The sequence below is a fragment of the Chlorocebus sabaeus genome, chromosome X (genome assembly GCF_047675955.1).
Source record: "Chlorocebus sabaeus isolate Y175 chromosome X, mChlSab1.0.hap1, whole genome shotgun sequence".
In the NCBI taxonomy this organism is placed as follows: domain Eukaryota; kingdom Metazoa; phylum Chordata; class Mammalia; order Primates; family Cercopithecidae; genus Chlorocebus; species Chlorocebus sabaeus.
In genome coordinates this window covers 75,622,715-75,638,737 of record NC_132933.1, presented here as the reverse complement: position 1 = coordinate 75,638,737, position 16,023 = coordinate 75,622,715, and the positions used below count along the sequence as shown (strand labels likewise).

The 16,023-nt window shown below is 35.5% G+C and overlaps 1 protein-coding gene across 8 annotated transcripts in view; it reads right to left on the bottom strand.

The window, feature by feature from the left end:
• The window catches only part of ATRX (ATRX chromatin remodeler), a 300,487-nt gene that overhangs the window by 71,602 nt on the left and 212,862 nt on the right, over positions 1 to 16,023 (bottom strand). For all 8 annotated transcript variants that reach the window (XM_007992127.3, XM_007992126.3, XM_007992124.3 and 5 more), the window contains one exon: positions 3,537 to 3,645. In XM_007992127.3, coding sequence (XP_007990318.3) covers positions 3,537 to 3,645 — 109 coding nt within the window. The remainder of the gene's footprint in view (positions 1 to 3,536; positions 3,646 to 16,023) is intronic.

Sequence of the window (16,023 nt, the reverse complement as noted above, 5' to 3'; positions counted from 1 at the left end):
TGATCAAAACAAAGAAACAAACATTGATAAACTAGATTTCATCAAAATTAAAATCTTTGTTCTCTGAAAGACCCTGTGAAGGGGATGAAAAAACAAGCCATAAACTGGCAGGAAATATTTGCAAACCATGTATCTGACAAAGGACGCATATCTAGATTATATAAAGAACTCTCAAAACCTACAATATAAAAACAAGCAACCCAATAAGAAAATGGACAAAAAGACATAAAGGGATTTTCACCCAAGAGGATATACAATATTTGATGGCAAATAAACACATAAGATGCTCAATATAACTGGTTGTTAGGAAACTGCAAATTAAGACCACAATAAGATACTACTACATACCTACCAGAACACCTAAAATAAAAAATAGTGATAATACCAAATGCTGGTGAGGATGTAGAGAAACTTATTTCTCACACATTGCTGGTAAGACTATACAATGGTACGGTCATTCTAAATGAGAGTTTGGCAGTTTCCTAAAAAAGTAAGACGTACTTACCATATGACCTAGCCACAGCACACCTGGGCACTTATCCTAGAGAAATGAAAACTTAGGTGCACATAAAAATCTGGAACACAGTGTTCACAGGAGCTTTATTTATAATAGCCAAACCTGGACAAAATGAAAACGTCCTGTAATAAGCGAATGATTAAACATCTGTGGTACATCCATTCCATGGAATACTACTCTGTAATAAAAAGGAACAAACTATTGATACATGTGATAACTTGGATGGAATTCAAGGGCATTAAGCTGAGTGAAAAAAGCCAATCTCAAGAGGTCACATATAGAGAATGATGCCATTTTTATGACAGTCTTAATATGACAAAATAATAGAGACGGAGCATAAATTAGTCATTGTCAGGGGTTAAGGTTAGTGACAAGGTTGGCAGTAAAAATGGCTGTGACTATAAAAGAGTAGTGAGAGAGAGAGCTTTGTGGTGATGGCATATTTCCGTATCTTGATTGTGTACGTGTGGAAAAAAGATATATGCAAACATTGAAACACTGTCAACTACTTAGTTTTGATATTGAAATATAAGTACATAAGATTTAACCATTGGGGAAAATTAGGCAAAGGGTTCACAGGACCTCTCTGTACTTGCAAGTTCAGGTGAATCTATAATCATTTCTAAATTAAAAGTGAGACAAACAAACCAAAAATAGTATCAAGCTAACCAGGCACTCTGAGACGGCTGAAAACTACTTCCAGGTCACACAAAACAACGTTAGAAATGGTCACTATCTTAAAGTTTATTTTAATGTGTCTTTCAGATTGTTTTGGCATAAATAAGGATTATATTGATATCCTATTTATTGAAAATTACTGAGTCATGAAAAATTAGAATATACAGAGATATAATCTAAAACATTTGTGGATTTTTTCTTTGCTCTTTTCATTTTGTTTTTTGTTTCATTTTCTGTTTGTTTGTGGATTTTTAGAGACAGCATAACATTTGTGGGTTTCATGTGTATGGGTTCAGCTACTCAAGAGCAACTCCCCAAATCCATAATATACATGTACAGGTTGAGCATCCCAAATCCATAAGTCTGAAATCCTAAATTCTCCAAAGAAAATGCTCATTGGGGCATTTTGGATTTTGGATTTTCAGATTTGGGATGCTCAACAGGTAAGAATATAATACAAATATTCAAAAATCTAACAAAAAAATCCCATATCTGAAGTGCTTCTGGTCCCTAGCATCCCCAAGCATTTTGGATAAGAAATACTCAACCAGTATATGCCTGAAGCATGAATTTGAATGAGATGCTTTTTGGCATATGTTTAGGGGTAATTCACTAGTGAGTTAGCCAAGCTGACAGCTCAACATCTAAATTTCAATGTTTTTCCCTACTAGTCATCAAGTACAAATGTCATGTGACAGATTATATGCCACTGTCATATTTTAAAATTTGGGAAACCGAGCAAGCCAAAGGTTTAGATTATGTTGGAGAAATTTGGGTTACTCAATAAAATTACTTCTTCACACTCATGCACAAATAATAATTTGTTTAAACATGGAAAACAGAATATAAAAATGTATTTATTCTTTAAGCAGTTATATAATCAATCATATACATTTATAATTTAACTGTATTCAAATCATCCCTTTGTAAGCTCTCTTAGGCTACAGGTTTTCAATAATTAATAATCTTTCTAAAATGTAACTGAAATTTCTCTAGCCTTAAGCCTAGGTTTAGTTCATGATGCTGCTAAAATTAAAACATGTTTTAAACAAACAGTATAATATTCTCCGTAGTTTAAAATATTTATTAAGGCATACGTCAGTCATCTTTCTATTAAACTAACCCCACCTCTTTTATCTTTTTCTTAAATGCCATGCTTTCTTACATTTGTGTATGTGTATATGTATGCGTATGTGCATATGTTTAGATGTATCTATAGTCATGTGCCACATAATGTTTTGGTCAGTAACAGACAGCATATGCAAAGGCAATCTCATAAGATTATAATACATATTTTCACTGTATCTTTTCTATGTTTAGATATGTTACATACACAAATACCATTGTGTTCCAATTGCCTACAGTATTCAGTACAGTAACATGCCATACAGTTTTGCAACCTAGGAGCAATAAGCTATATCATAGAAAGCCTACTGGTGTACAGTATACTCTGGGATATTTGCATAGTGACAAAATTGCCTAATGATGCATTTCTCAGAATGCATACTGGTTGTTAAGCAACATGTGACTACAGATAAAACTTTTCCTTTCCAAATGTAGTTTGATTTTGTATCAACAATACACACACAAAATGCCTTGTATCTACAGTTAACGATATTAAAATAGTCAATAAGCACATGAAAAGATGCTCAACATCATTTATCATTAGGGAACAGCAAATTAAAAGCACAAGAGATACCATTACACATACATTAGAATGAGTAAAATAATTTTTTAAAAAAATGACAATACCACATACAGACAAGAATGTAAGGAAACTGGAACTCTCATACAACTGCTGGTGGGAATGCAAAATTTTACAGTCACTTTGGAAAACTGCTTGATAGTTTCTTACAAAGATAAATGTAAACTTAGTATATGACCCAGCAATCACAATCCTAGGATTTCGTTTCATTTAAGTAAATACTTATGTTCACACAAAAACTTGAACATGAAAGCTTAGAGCAGCTTTGATTTTAATTCCAAAACCTGGAAACAACTCAAATGTCCCTCAAGCGGAAGTAGCTAAACAAACTGTGATATATCCCTATAATGGAAGACTATACAACAATTTTTAAAAAGTATTGGTATATGCAACAACGTAGGTGATCCTCAAATAAATTTCACTAAGTGAAAGAAATAAGACTCAAAAGGCTACAAGTTATATGATTCCATAAGTGAATTCAGTGGGTAGGGAGTGATGACACCGTTTTGCATCCTGACTGTATCTTGCATTTGCTAAAAACATTCAAATACACAATAAAAATATTGAAATGTACTGTATGTAAATTTTAAAATTACTTATTTTAATGTTTCTATATATACAGAAGATTTTTCCTACCTCACATTAGTTTCATCGTTAAATTCTTCAGCCCACTTCTTCCTTGACTGTGCAGTAGTGGAACCATCTAAACGGTAATAGTCAATGTTTCGAAGCCACTTCCCCTCACCTGAAAATTTAACAAAAGAACACAAAAGGAATTTGATATATCGTTCTGCTTACTAGTAAGAACAGATTTTCCACCTTGCTCATCATTTAAAAGTGGGTTATATACATTCTATTTGTATAGCAAAATACATTATATACTTTTCTTAATCAAGGAATAATTATATTACAAATAAATTCACCACAGATTTCATTCAAATAGATAGTGATGAGCACAGGTATTTTTAAAACCTATTTCATCTACACGAGAATTTCTTAAAAGGGTTTCCTTGATTAGAATCCATAAAACTGTCAAAAGAATATGATTAAACTTCTATTTTGCTCATGAGGCATGCTTTTAGTTATATCTGTAAATGGCCATGTTTTTCTCCTTATCAACAACTTGATAATGATCAAATAAAAATCAGAGATAAAGAATACCTTTATTCATTCACTGAACAAATACTTACTGAATGCCTACTATGTGCCAAAAATTATTCTATGGGGTATACACAAATTTCAGTGTATGTGTCCATTTCAAAAGTGGTGTGTGTGTATGTGTGTGTGTAAAGGAGTACGACTTTATGAGTTAACGATATGACATGACAATTTTAGACAGTGAGGGAAAGTTTTTTTTTGTTTGTTTAATCTATACCAGGAAGAAGTGAGGTGAAATTTTACCCAAGACGTGCACTGATACTAAAATACCAAGAGATTAAGGGCATATGACATTTTTATATTTTATCATACATAATTTCTATTCTAATTATTTAACTGTAAACACAATGCTACTATTTCCCATCCAAGCAAAATTCTATCATGCCCCAGAGCCTTAAAATAAAAGTTAACAAAACTGAGATTAATTTATGTCTTTCCAGCAAGCTCTTTAAATTTAGTACATTAGTCAAAAAAAAGATGCTTTTTCATATGTTTCTTACCTATATCTTCACTGATATAGAAAATCCAGAATTTCCTTGTTAAAAATTCATTAATGTTTATGAAAGTCATTTTATTTATGTTTTTTTTTTCCAGTTAGAAAAAAAGGCATACACATCCAAGGAAAAAAGAATTTGAGATGGATAGTTGGATAAAAAGGTAAGAGGCTGGAGTCACATTTGCATTAATTGTTCACTTGAACAGGATAATTATTAAAACAAACAATCATAAATGAATGGAAAATGATATGACTATTTTAAAAAGCATTTCAACATACTCACCTTTTATTATAATGCAAATGAATATCTCTAATACCACCTCGATGAATCCAACACTTAAAAACTGATAGAGTCACTATAGGTTAGTAGTTAAGAACACAGACTTTGGAGTGACACTCCCTGAGTTTAATCTCAGTTTCACCATTTACTAACATTTTCACTTATGGCAAGTAATTAAACTCCTTGTGCCTCAGTTTCTTTATCTGTAAAATGAAGATAATCAGAGTACCTATTGCATAGGGTTGTTATGAGGATTAAATGAGATAATATTTTAAAAACTACTTAGAATGGTGCCTGTCACACGGTAATTAAAAGCTTACTGAGTACTTAATATTATCACTAAAGATCCCATGACAAATTACACCTGCCTCTATTACGGCACATAATATATGTGTTTGATCCTCTTCCACACCATGATTTCCTGTAGTACCCCTTAAATCTTGCTCAGTAATCAATACACAGTGGTAGTGGTAATGGTAGTGATAGTGGTAACAGTAGTAACTCAAAAGCAGACCAATCTGATAAGTAAACATTTGCTAAAGATAATTTACAAAATCAGAAATAAACTAGCAAGCATATAAAAAAAAGTACAACCCTATTAGTGGTCAAAAAATTATGGACGAAAACAATGACAACTGTTTTTACCCATGAAAGATGAAGAAAATACAGTTACAATACACATTAAAATAAGCATTTTCCATTTATTGATGGTAGTATATTGGCATATTTTTGTAACATAGGTTTTTCAATAACGAAAAACTGCCAGAACATAGAATCTAATAAAATTTATAGTGATAATAGAAAAAATATATATTTAAGCTTATATTTAACTACAGTCAAATGTAAAAATACACAAATATATGTTAAAGATATGCCAATAAGTGACTCTAGAAACAAAGAAAGCGGGGCAATGAGAAAGATAAAAAGTGCAAGTATATACCTAGGAAAATGCCTAACTAGAGCATCATTCTCTGTATAAAAAAACTAGGGAAGATCCAGATAAGGGTAATTTATTTCCTTACCAGTTCAACAAGTATTTACTACGGACCTACTACATGTCTAGCTTGGTGCTAGACAAAGAGTATACAAAAATGGGTAGTAATGAACCTGTCTTCAATGATACAGATCTGTATGAGACAGACATAATTCCCATACAACATGGAGCACTCTGGGAAGTCCCGTGGAGTTATCTGTTCTCTCACACTCCCTATTTCCCCTTACCTAAAGACCCTGGCAAACACCATTCTATTTTATGTCTCTACAAATTTCACTACTCTAGGAACCTCATAATAGGAATCATGTAATATTTGTCCTTTTCAGACTGGCTTAGATCACTTAGCATATTGTCTTCAAGATTCATACATGTTCCACCATGTGTCAAAGTTTCCTTCCTTATTAAGGCTAAATTATGTTCCACTGTATGTATATGCCGCATTTTGTTTATCCACTTATCTGTCGATGGACACTTGACTTTCTTCCATGATTTGGTCATTATGAATAATGTTGCTATAATGTGGGTGTACAAATACAAATACTTCTCTAACACCCTGAACTCTATTCTTTTGGGTATATACCCAGAAGTGGTACTTCTGGATCTCATGGTAATACTATTTTTAATTTTTTGAGGAACACCACACTGTTTTCCACAGCAGCTATACCATTTTACATTCTAACCAACAGTACACAAGGGTTCCAATGTCTCCATATTCTCACCAACTCTCATTATTGTTTTTTCATAGTAGCCCATCCTAATTGGTATGTGGTGGTATCTCATTACAATTTTCATTTGCATTTCCCTAAGGATTAGTGATGCTAGGCATCTTTTCATGTGCTTCTTGGCCATTTGTGTATTATTTTTAAAGAAATGTCTATCAACTCTTTTGCCCATATTTAAATCAGGTTTGTTTATTGTTGTGTTGTAGGAATCCTTCATGTATTTTTGACATTAACCCCTTACCAGATATATGATTTGCAAATATTTTTCCCATATGGTAGGTTGCCTTTTTACTCTGTCAAAATGGTAAATTTTATGTTATATATATATTTACCATACTACTAAAAAGAAAAAACTACCTATAAAAAGAGCCCAGGCCAACATGGCTTCAACGCTGAATTCTAACAAACATTTAAAGAATAATTAAGCTCGATGCTTTACAAACAATTCCAAAAAAACAGAAACACGAACACACACCAACTCATTCAATCAGGGCAGTACTGGGGAAGGAGGTAGAATAAGATGGCTGAACAGAAGCTTCTACTGATCAACCTCCCAGCAGATATGGCAAATGTTATGACTATCTAAACAAAAAAGCACCGTCATAAGAAATAAAAATCAGGTGAGCAATTATAGTACCTGATCTTAACTTCATATCACTGAAAGAGGCACAGAAGGGGGAAAAACAATCTTGAATTGCCAATGCAACTGCTACCTCAACCCCCAGAAGTGGCCACGTAGCATGGGGAGAGAATCAGTGACTTGGGTGCAGTGATCAGAGGGCTTTGAATTGGAACTCAGCCTACTCCCATGAAGGGAGCACATAAACCTGCCCAAACCAGAAGGGAATCATCCATCATAGTGATCAGAACTTGAGTTTCGGTAAGTCACGCCACAGTGGGCGAAAGTGCACTGGGGTCCTAAATAAAACTGAAAGGCTATCTAGGCCACAAGGACTGCAACTTCTGGGCAAGTCCTAGTGTTGTAAAGGACTTGGAGCCAGTAAAATGGGGGCACTTGACCTAGTGAGATACCATTGGGGCGTACTAAGAGAGTACTTATGCCACCACTCCTCACTCCTCCAATTCCAGGCAGTGCAGCTTAGAACTTCAAAAGAGACCTCTGCTTTCTACTTGAGGAGAGAAGAGGGAAGAGAAAAAGCACTTTGTTTTGCAACTTGGATACCAGCTCAGTCACAGTAGGACAGGGCCCTACGCAGAATTGTGAGGCCCCCATTTCAGGCCCTAGCTCCCTGGGCCAGAAGGCAACCCATTGCCTTGAATCAAGGGACCTAGTCATGGCAGGATTCATCACCTGCTGACCAAAGAGCCTGAATAATCAGCAGCAATAACCAGGTAGTACACATTGTGGGCCATGGATTAGACTGAAATGTGTTAGGTTATGGTGAGACCCAGCATATTAAAAGTAGTGGTGGCTACAAAGAGAGACTCTTCCTGCTTGAGAAAAGGAGCGGGAAGAGTAAAGGGGACTTTATCTAGCAGTGTAGGTACCATGTCGGCCACAATGGGCAAAAGCAACAAACGGGCTCTTGGGGTCCCCAATTCCAGGCCTTAGCTCTTGAATGATATTTGTGGACTGAGCCTGGGGCAGAGTGGAGCCCACTACCCTGAAGGATGAGTCTCTGGCCTGACAGCATTCACCAAAAGCTGACTAAACAGCCCTTAGGCCTTAAGTGAACACTGGTGGTACACTGGCAGTACTCTGTGGGCCTGTCCTGGTAGTGGCCATGAAGAGAGGCTCCTCTGCCTGAGGAAAAGAAAGAAAAGAGTAGGAAGGACTTTGTTTTGTTACTTCCATGCCAGTTTAGCCATAGTAGAATAAAGCACCAAGTATATTTCTAACATTTCTGGCTCTCAGACAGCATCTCTATACCTGCCCAGGGACTAAGAGAATTTGTCAACGTGAAGGGAAAGACCCAATACTGGCAGGCTTCACCGCCTGCTGAATGTACAGCCCTTGGGCCTTGAGCAAACATAGGCAGTAACCAAGTAGTGGCTACAGTGGGCCTTGGGCAAGACCCACTGCTCTGCTGGCTTAAGATCTGACCAAGTGCTATACCAGCAGTGGTAGCCACAGGGGTGCCTGTGTCACCCACCCCCAAATCCCCAGCTCCAGGTAACTCAGCACAGAGAGACTCCATTTGTTTGGGAGAAAGTAAAGGAAGAGAATAAGAGTCTCCATCTGGTAATCCAGACAATTCTTTTGGATCTTACCCAAGACCATCAAAATGGTACCTCCACAAGGCTGCAAGAACTACAGCGTTACTGGCCTTAGGGTAACCCCTAATGTGGATACAGCTGCAGTGACCAAAAAGTTAGATCACAACACCCAAGTCCCTCCAAATACCTGAAAAGTCTTCCCAAGAATGACAGGTACAAACAAGCCCAGACTGCAAAGACTACAATAAATACCTAACTCTTCAATGCCCAGACACCAATGAAAATCCATAAGCATCAAGACCATTTAGAGAAATATGACCTCATCAAATGAACTAAACAGGGAATGGGGGAAAATCCAGGAAAGATAGAGATATGTGACCTTCCAGACAGAGAACACAAAATAGCTGATTTGAGAAAACAATGAAATTCAAGATAACACAGGAGGAATTCAGACTCCAATCAGATAAATTTAATGAAGAGGCTGAAATAATTAAAATGAATAAAGCAGACATTCTGGAGTCAAAAAAAATGCAATTGACATACTAAAGAATACATAAGAGTCTCTTAATAGCAAAACTGATAAAGCAAAAGAAAGAATTAGTGAGCTTGAAGATAAGCTACTTGAAAATACACAGTCACAGGAGACAAAAGAGAGAAGAATAAAAAAGAATAAAGCATGCCTACAAGGCCTAGAAAATCGCTATAAAAAAAGCAAATCTAAGAGATATCAGCCTTAAACAGGAGGTAGAGAGAAAGACTGGCATAGAAAGTTTATTCAAAGGGATCATAACAGAGAACATCCTAAATCTAGAGAAAGATACTAATATTCAAGTAGAAGAAGGTTATAGAATATCAAGCAGATCTAACCCAAAAAAGATTACTTCAAGGCACTTAATAAACTCCCAAACATCAAGGATAAAGAAAGGATCCTAAAAGCAGCAAGAAAAAAGAAACAAGTAACATACAATGGATCTCCAATATGTCTGGCAGCAGACTTTTCAATGGAAATCCTTCAGGCTAGGAGAAGAGAGGCATGAAATATTTAAAGTGCTCAAGGAAAAAACTTTTACCCTAGAATAATATAAATGGATAAAATATCCTTCAAACATGAAAGAAAAATAAAAACTTCCCAGACAAACAAAAGCTGAGGGATCTCATCAACACCAAACCTGTCCTACAATAAAGGCTAAAGGAAGTAATTAATCAGAAACAAAAGGACATGAATGAGCAATAAGAAATCCTCTAAAGGTACAAAACTCACTAAAAACAGTAAGTACACAGAAAAATACAGAATATTATAACAGTGTAACTGTGGTGTATAAATTACTCTTATTATAAGTAGAAAGACTAAATGTTGAAGCAACAAAAATAATAACTTCAACAACATATCACGACATAGTACAGTAAGATATAAACAGAAACAACAAAAAGCTAAAAAGTAGGGGAACAAAGATAAAGTGTAGAATTTTTATTAGTTTTCTTTTTGCTTGTTTGTTTCTCTGTTTATAAAAATAGTGTAAAGTTATTATCAGCTTAAAATAATGAGAATTTAAGAATTTCCAAGCCTCATGGGAGCCACAAACCAAAAAACATATAATGGATAAACAAACAAACAAAAAGGAAGAAACTACACCATACCACTAGAGAAAATCACCTTCATTAAAAGGAAGACAAGAAGGAAGGAAAGAAGACAAGCCCAAAAAACAACCAGAAAACAAATAACAAAATGGCAGGAGTAGGTCCCTACTAATCAATAATAACATTTAGTGTAAATGGACTAAACTCTCCAATCAAAAGACAAAGTGGCTCAATGGATTTTAAAAAATACCCAATGATCTGATGCCTACAAGAACACACTTCACCTATAAAGATACACACAGACTGAAAATTAAGGGGTAAGAAAAGATATTCCATGCCAATGGAAACCAAAAAAGAGCAGTAACAGCTATACTTATATAGGACAAAATAGATTTCAAGACAAAAACTGTAAGAAGAGACAAAGAAGGATACTACATAATGATACAGTTCAATTCCATAAGAGGATATAACAATTTAAAATATATATGCACTCAACACTGGAGCACCCACATATATAAAGCAAATATTGTTAGAGCCAAAGACAGAGATAGACGTCAATACAATACTAGCTGAAGACTTCAACACTACACATAGAAAATCAACTAAGAAACATCGCACTTCATCTACACTATAGACCAAATGGACCTGATACATATTTACAGAACATTTCATCCAACAGCTACAGAATACACATTCTTTCTCCTCAGCATGTGGATTATCCATACGTTAGGTCACAAAACAAGTCTTAAAACATCAAAAACAACTTGAAATAATATCAAGTATCTTCTCTTACCACAGTGGAATAGAAGGAGAAATTAATAACGAGGTATTTCAGAAACTATAGAAATACATAGAATTTAAACAACACATTCCTAAATGACCAGTGGGCCAATGAAGGAATTAAGAAGGAAATTGAAAATTTCCTTTAAAATGATAATGGAAACAGAACATACCAAAAAATATAAGACACAGGGAAAGCAGTACTAAGAGGAAAGCTTATAGCTATAAATGCCTGTATCAAAAAAGTAGAAAAACTGAAAATAAACAGTATTAACAGGGCATCTTAAAGAATTAGAGGCCGGTCACAGTGACTCACGCCTGTAATGACAGCACTTTGGGAGGCCGAGGCGGGTGGATCACCTGAGGTCAGGAGTTTGAGACCAACCTGGCCAATATAGTGAAACCCTGTCTCTACTAAAAATACAAAAAGTAGTCGGGTGTGGCGGCAGGCGCCTGTAATCCCAGCTACTCAGGAAGCTGAGGCAGAAGAATCGTTTGAACCTGAGAGGCAGAGGTTGCAATGAGCCAAGATTGTGCCACTATATTCCAGCCTGGGCGACAAAGCGAGACCTTGTCTCAAAAAAAAAAAAAAAAAAAAGAGAGAAGAATTAGAAAAGCAAGAACAAACCAAGCCCAGAATTAGTAGAAGGAAAAGAAAGATCAGAGCAGGAATAAATAAACTTGAAATAAAGAAAACAATACAAAAGATCAATGAAACAAAACACTGGCTTTTTGAAAAAAACAAACGAAATTGACAAACTTTTAGACAGACTAAGCAAAAAAGAGAGAAGACCCAAATAAGTAAAATCAGAGATGAAAATAAAGACATTACAACTGTTACCACAGAAATTCAAAGAATCATTAGTTACTATTATCAGCAACTATATGCCAATAAATTGGAAAACCTAGAAGAAATGGATAAATTTCTAGACACATACAACCTACCAAGTTTGAACCGTGAAGAAATCCAAAACTTGAACAGACGAATAAAAAGTAATGAGATTGAAGCCATAATAAAAAGTTACCCAGCAAAGAAAATCCCAGGACCCGACAGCTTCACTGCTGAATTCTATCAAACATTTAAATAAGAAATAAGACCAATCCTACTCAAAATATTCTGAAAAGTAGAGAAGAAAATACTTCCAAACTCATTTTACAAGGCCAGTATTACCCTGATAACAAAACCAGATAAACACAGATTAAAAAAAATTTAAACTATAAGCCAATATCACTGGTGAATACTGATGTAAAAATCCTGAACAAAACAGTAGCAAACTGAATTCAATAATGAAATGATCATCCATCATGACCAACTGGGGCTTATCCCAGGGATGCAAGAATGGTTCAACATATACAAATTGATGTGATACGTCATATCAACAGAATGAAAGACAAAAACCATATGATCGGCTGGGCGTAGTAGCTCACGTCTATAATCCCAGCACTCTGGGAGGCCGAGGCAGGTGGATCACTCGAGGTCAGGAGTTCAAGACCAGTCTGGCCAACATGGTGAAACCTTGTCTCTACTAAAAATGCAAAAATTAGCTGGGTACGGTGGCACACACCTATAATCTCAGCTACTCGGGAGGCTGAGGCAGGCAAATCACTTGAACCTGGAAGGCAGAGATTGCAGTGAGCCAAGATCACACCATTGCACTCCAGCCTGGGCAACAGAGCAAGACTCTGTCTCAAAAAACAAACAAACAAAAAAAAACAAAAACAAAACCATATGATCATTTCAATTCATGGTAAAAAAGTTTTTGACAAAATTCAACATCCCTTTATGAAAAAACACTAAGTACATAAGGAACATACCTCAAAATAATAAAAACCATCTATGACAGACCCATAGCTAGTATACTAAAGAAAGAAAAATTAAAAGGCTTTCCTCTAAGTTCAAGAACATGACAAGGATGCCCCACTTCCATCACTGTTATTAAACACAGTAGTGGAAGTCCTAGGTAGAGTAATTAGACAAGAACAAGAAAAAAGGGGTATCAAAATTGGAAAGAAAAAAATCAAATTATCCTTGTTTGCAGATGATCTGATCTTAACTTGGAAAAATCTGAAAACTCCGCCAGAAAACTATTAGAAATGATAAAGAGATTCTGTGAAGTGGCAGGATATAAACCCAATATATACAAATCAATAGCATTTCTATATACCAACAGCAAACAACCTGAAAGAGAAATAGAGAAACTTACAAATTAAAAAAAAAAAATTTTAAGACATCAAGAAAGTAATCCCATGTACGATAGCTATAAATTAAATACTTAGGAATTAATGAAAGAAGTGAAAGATCTCTACAGTGAAAACTATAAAACAATGCTGAAAGAAACTCTATGATTTTGATCCAGGTTCAGTGATTGGAAGAATTAATATTATTAAAATGTCCATACTACCCAAAGCAATCTACAGATTCAATACAATCCGTATAGAATACCAGTGACATTCTTCACAGAAATACAAACACCAACCCTAAAATTTATATGGAAGCATAAAAGACCCAAAATAGCCAAAGCTATACTAGGCTAAAAGAACAAAACTGGAAGAATCACATTACCTGACTTTATACTACAGAACTGTAGTAACCAAAACACTATGGTACTGGCATAAAAACACCTACATCAACACAATAGAGAACGCTGAGATAAATGCATATATCTGCAGTGAACTCATTTTTGACAAAGTTGCCATGAGTATACCCTGGGGAAAAGACAGTCTCTTCAGCAAATGGTGCTGGGAAAAATTGGATATCCATACACAGGAGAACAAAACTAGACTCCTATCTCTCATCATATATAAAACTCAAGTCTAAATGGATTAAAGACCTAAATGGATTCAAGACCTTAGACCTCAAACTGTAAATCTACTACAAGAAAACATTGGGGAAACTCTCCAGGACATCGGACTAGGCAAAGATTTTTTGAGTAATACCTGACAGGCAGAGGCAACAAAAGCAAAAACAGACAAATGTGATTTCATCAAGTTAAAAAGCTTCTGCACAACAAAGGATACAGTCAACAAAGTGAAGAGACAACCCACAGGATGGGAGAAAATATATGCAAACTACCCATCTGACAAGCGATTAATAACCGGTATAAAGAACTCAAATAACTCTACAGGAAAAAAAATCTAATAATCTGGTTTTAAAATCGACAAAATAATAGTCATTTCTCAAAAGAAGACATACCGATGGCAAACAGGTACAGGAAAAGGTGCTCAACATCATTTATCATCAGAAAAATGCAAATCAAACTATGAGATATCTTCCCACCCCAGTTAACTTGGCTTTTATCCAAAAGTCAGGGAGTAACAAATACTAGAGAGGACTTGGAGAAAAGGGAACTCTTGTACACTGTTGGTGGGAATATAAATTAGTAAAACCACTATGGAGAACAGTTCAGAGGTTCCTCAAAAAATTAAAAACAGAGCTACCATAGAATCTACTAATCCCAGTCAGACGCAGTGGCTCACTTCTGTAATCCCAGCACTTTGGGAGGCCAAGGCAGGCAGAAAACCTGAGGTCAGGAGTTTGAGACCAGCCTGACCAACATGGTGAAACCCCGTCTCTACCAAAAAATACAAAAATTAGCTGGGCGTGGTAGTGCATGCCTGTAGTCCCAGCTACTGGGGAGGCTGAGGTGGGAGAATCTTGCAGTGAGCCAAGATCACACCACTGTACTCCAGCCTAGGTGACAGAGCAAGGCCTTGTCTCCCCCAACCAAAAAAAAATAGAATCCAGCAATCACACTCCTAGGTATATACCCAAAATAATGGAAATCGGTATATCGAAGACATATTTGCACTTTCATGTTTATTGTAGCACTATTCACAACAGCCAAGACTTGGAGACAACCTAAGTGTCCATCAACAGATGAATGGATAAGGAAAATGTGATACATACAATGGAGTAGTATACAGCCATAAAAGAGAAAGATCCTGTCATTTACAACAACATGGATGAACAGGAGGTCATTAAGTGAAATAAGCCAGGCAGAGAAAGACAAACTTTGCATGTTGTCATTTATTTGTGGGATCTAAAAATAAAAATAATTGAACTCATGGAGATACAGAGTAGAAGGATGGTTACCACAGGCTGGGAACGGTAGTGGGTGGTGGGGGTGGAAGTACGGATGGTTAATAGGTACAAATATATAGTTGGAATGAATAAGAATTAGTATTTGTTAGCATAACAGGGTGACTACTGTTAAAAATAATTTAATTGTATATTTTTAAATAACTAAAAGAGTGTAATTGGATTTTCTGTATCACAAAGGATAAATGTTTGAAATGACAGATATCCCATTTATCCTGATGTAATTATTATCCATTGCATGCATATATCAAAATATCTCATGTAACCCATGAATACGTAACACCTACCATGTACCCACAAAAATTACAAGGAAAAAATCAGACATATTATTGGAGTCAGGAGGAGGAAAGTCAGTACTGAGGAGTCTCACTGGACATGAAAGATGAAGAATGGATAGGAATTAATCAGGTGAAGAAGATAGTGTGGGTGGAGAGAGCATTGCAGGCAGACAGAAACATAGTCATCAGTCAGCAGTAAAAGCAAGAAGAGATTAGCAGAGACAATCTATGTTACTGGTTATAAAATAAATGCAAATTAAAACAAATACAAGATATCATTATTCACCTATTAAGAAAGGTTTTAGTTATTATGGCAACGGTATAGTGATCATTCAAGGATTGCTACTAGGAGTACTAATCCAACTGCTCTGGAAAGTAAGTTGACAATGTTTCAAAAGGCCTAAAAAAGATCATACCTGTTGGTAAATGATTTCTCCTCTTAGGAATCTATCTTAAGCAAAAAAGTTTAAAACGCAGATATAAATTTACGTACAAAAATTTAAAATGTTAAAAAATTAGGCCAGATGTGGTAGCTCACGCCTGTAATTCCAGTGCTTTAA